The sequence below is a fragment of the Wasmannia auropunctata genome, unplaced genomic scaffold (assembly GCF_000956235.1).
Source record: "Wasmannia auropunctata unplaced genomic scaffold, wasmannia.A_1.0 LD336095.1, whole genome shotgun sequence".
In the NCBI taxonomy this organism is placed as follows: domain Eukaryota; kingdom Metazoa; phylum Arthropoda; class Insecta; order Hymenoptera; family Formicidae; genus Wasmannia; species Wasmannia auropunctata.
Genome location: NW_012026795.1, coordinates 989,290 through 992,315, shown reverse-complemented (window position 1 = coordinate 992,315; position 3,026 = coordinate 989,290). Strand labels below are relative to the sequence as shown.

The following is a 3,026-nucleotide window of genomic DNA, read 5'->3' as shown; positions in this document are numbered from 1 at the left end:
TGCTCTTCCGATCTTATATATATATATATATATATATGTTATGTAATATATGCAGGCTGAATAATATATATAAGCGGGCACGACGTGATTCTTTATTAAAAAAATAAAAATAAAAAAATATAGAATAAAATTTTATTTTCGGCTGAACTTTCGAGAAAATCGAATTTGAAAATTCATGTTCTAAAAAACTTCGCTTCACTCTTTGAATTATTCTTCGATCAGGAACACGTCAATTAAGATATCGCTCTTTGTATAGTAATAAAATAATAGCGAACAGTAGTGGATGAATTATCATTACAGGCTCCCAAAATCCGGATATATATCGATACTCTCCCTGTCCGTATAACTCATATCGTCGTAATATTTGAATGAAAACTATTTAGCATCGTACAGCATTGTTTATAAACACAATACGAATTATACGTCGTTCAACAAACTGTCGTAGCTCTACCTTAGCTATAACAGCATGTGTATGCAGCGGATTTTCAAACTTAATTTTCTCAAAAGATAATTGATCTCGAAAGATTTTCACGAAAATTAAAAAATTTTATTTTACATCTTTTCTTATCTTTTCATAAAGAATTACATCGCGCCCGCTTGTATATATTATTCGGTCAAACCCTGTATTATATCTAAAATTAATTATATATAATTACATTAACATAACTTATATATAAAAACTCACATTTTAATGGAACTTGAGAAGCAAGAAATGCTTCTCTTCTCTTTTCTTTATCACGTGCTTCAGTATTGACAGTCATATCTAATCGATCTTGAGAATCATCATCGTCACTTCGATCATGATCTTCCTCTCGTATTAATCTTGATTTGCCTTTGTCATCGCTATAAAAAATTTATTAGTATCATTAATATCATTAACAAATATCTCAATAATTAGTATAACCGAAAATTCACGAATCGTCTGTTTATTATATAATCTTATTAAAGACGAATTGTTACCTCTGCTCCTCAATAGGAATGTAATCAGTTCCCAATTCTCTTGCTTTTTGTCTGCGCTTTCTCGCTGCATGAATCATAGCGGCGTCTGGTATACATCCACCTGGTTGATTAAAAAAATGTTATTACAGTAAGAGATATAAAAATACATCTTATTAAATTTTTAAATATTAATAAGTTTTATTACATATGTCTTATCATTGCTCATAATAAACAATCTAAAAACAAAATCTAATATTTTTCTTCCATTTAAGTTTTGTCAAAGACAAGAATTGTTAAATATAAACACTGTAATTCTATTTACTCTTTACGAATTCTCAGTATATAAGTAATATAAGGATATGTTATAAAATGTATCATATGAAAATTTACATACTCTCAAGAAGTATTTTCACAGTTTCAGCTTTATCTGTATTTTTCCGAAATTTGTGACTGCAGGGCTCATCCTCCTCCTCACCCGATGTATAGTCATCTTTTCCTGCTGCCAACGCAGCTCGTCCATTTAAAATCAGGGGTCCTGTATTTTTTATTTTAACCTAGCAATAAAGATTATATCTTGTTTAATAAAAATTCACAATTTCAAGCCAAAAAATTCAAAATTTTTACAAAAAAATACTGGCAAAATACAATATCTCGAAACTAAAGGTACTCGAATATTTCTACTAACATAACAAAATAACATAAGATAAAAATATTATATAAGAATCATCAAGTTGTAATAAAAAGCTCACTACAAGCTGATTAACTATATATACACTAACGGGAAATAATAAATTTATTACATTGTATTGAAATTAGATAATAAATAATTTAAGTAGCACTTGTGTGTGTGAAACATCTTCATATTTACAATTTAGACATTATTTATTTTTCCAATAATTATTTGTTTCACACATAACTGATAAAATAAAAATTACATCATAGAAAAAGTAATATCCCAATCAAATATATAAGTGCGTTTATCCAAATTTAATTATTAAATTAAAAGAATATCCTTGTATTTGCATGATACTGTGCACAACATTATAAGTTATTATCGTATGAAAAGTAATATTTAAATATTATGTCTTCTTGCTGTACTCCCGCAGTTGTTCCAAATCTTGAAACATTAGTCAATGTATCAGGGAGAGAAAGAGAGAGAGAGAGAGAGATGTAAAAAATCCTCTATGTTAAATGATAAGTTACTTAAATTGAAGAAACGCTAATAATAATAAAACATCATAGAGATAGCTTACTACTAGATCATCTGTCTTTATTTCTAAATCTTTTTCCTGCTTAATGGATTTATTCGCTTGCTCAGTGTCCACTTGCATTTTCTCTTCACCTTTCTTTTTCCTCCTCTCGTGATCTAGCTGTTTCATCAGCTTTTTGCTCCTCGACGATTTCTTGACTATAAAAACTTCTCCGTCGTCCCCTGTAATTCATTTCAACGTTCAATCTCAATCCGAATATACATAATACGTACATCGTTCAATTGCTTGGTAATTAGATTTGGAAGAAACGGCATCTGCTATGCGTAAGTATTATTTGTCTAAAACAGAACTCTCTGTGTCTCTGTGTATTGATATTAAAACATTGTTCATTATTCCTAATCGCTATCGCGATTATTCCCTGCAAAGGCTTGTTTCCACAAGCAAGTGTCGTTGCATTATTGTTTGTATAAATTGTATATAAAATAAGCATACATACTCATGTATGTACACACTAATTGCAATACGCACGCACGCACGCACGCACGCACGCACGCACACACACACACACACACACACACGCACACACGCACGCACGCATCATACATATACACACATGCATACATACATACATTACATATGCAAGGATGTGTGTATACGTATAAATATACCTTGCTCCAGCTCCTCGCCAAAGCTAAGGCGCGTCTGCTTTGGCTTATCCTTCTTCGTTTTAACTTTGACCGGCTGCGCGTCCTCCACCTCCATTCTGTTCTCATTATCCTCGTCTTCATCGTTGAACGGACGTCGGCGTATGTTCCGCTTCGGCTTGTTGAATAATGACATTGTCGTCGCTCACCACGACCAAAGGGACGTGGAGGG

At 31.7% G+C, this 3,026-nt stretch overlaps 1 protein-coding gene across 1 annotated transcript in view; it reads right to left on the bottom strand.

The window, feature by feature from the left end:
• Window positions 1–3,020, bottom strand: part of LOC105462622 (PAX3- and PAX7-binding protein 1) — a 7,046-nt gene extending 4,026 nt beyond the window's left edge. The window contains exons 1-5 of the mRNA XM_011709333.1: window positions 2,819–3,020; window positions 2,193–2,371; window positions 1,334–1,493; window positions 961–1,060; window positions 686–843 (exon numbers count right to left, since the gene is read on the bottom strand). Coding sequence (XP_011707635.1) covers window positions 686–843; window positions 961–1,060; window positions 1,334–1,493; window positions 2,193–2,371; window positions 2,819–2,990 — 769 coding nt within the window. The 5' untranslated portion in view covers window positions 2,991–3,020. The remainder of the gene's footprint in view (window positions 1–685; window positions 844–960; window positions 1,061–1,333; window positions 1,494–2,192; window positions 2,372–2,818) is intronic.
• Between the last annotated feature and the right edge of the window lie 6 nt (window positions 3,021–3,026).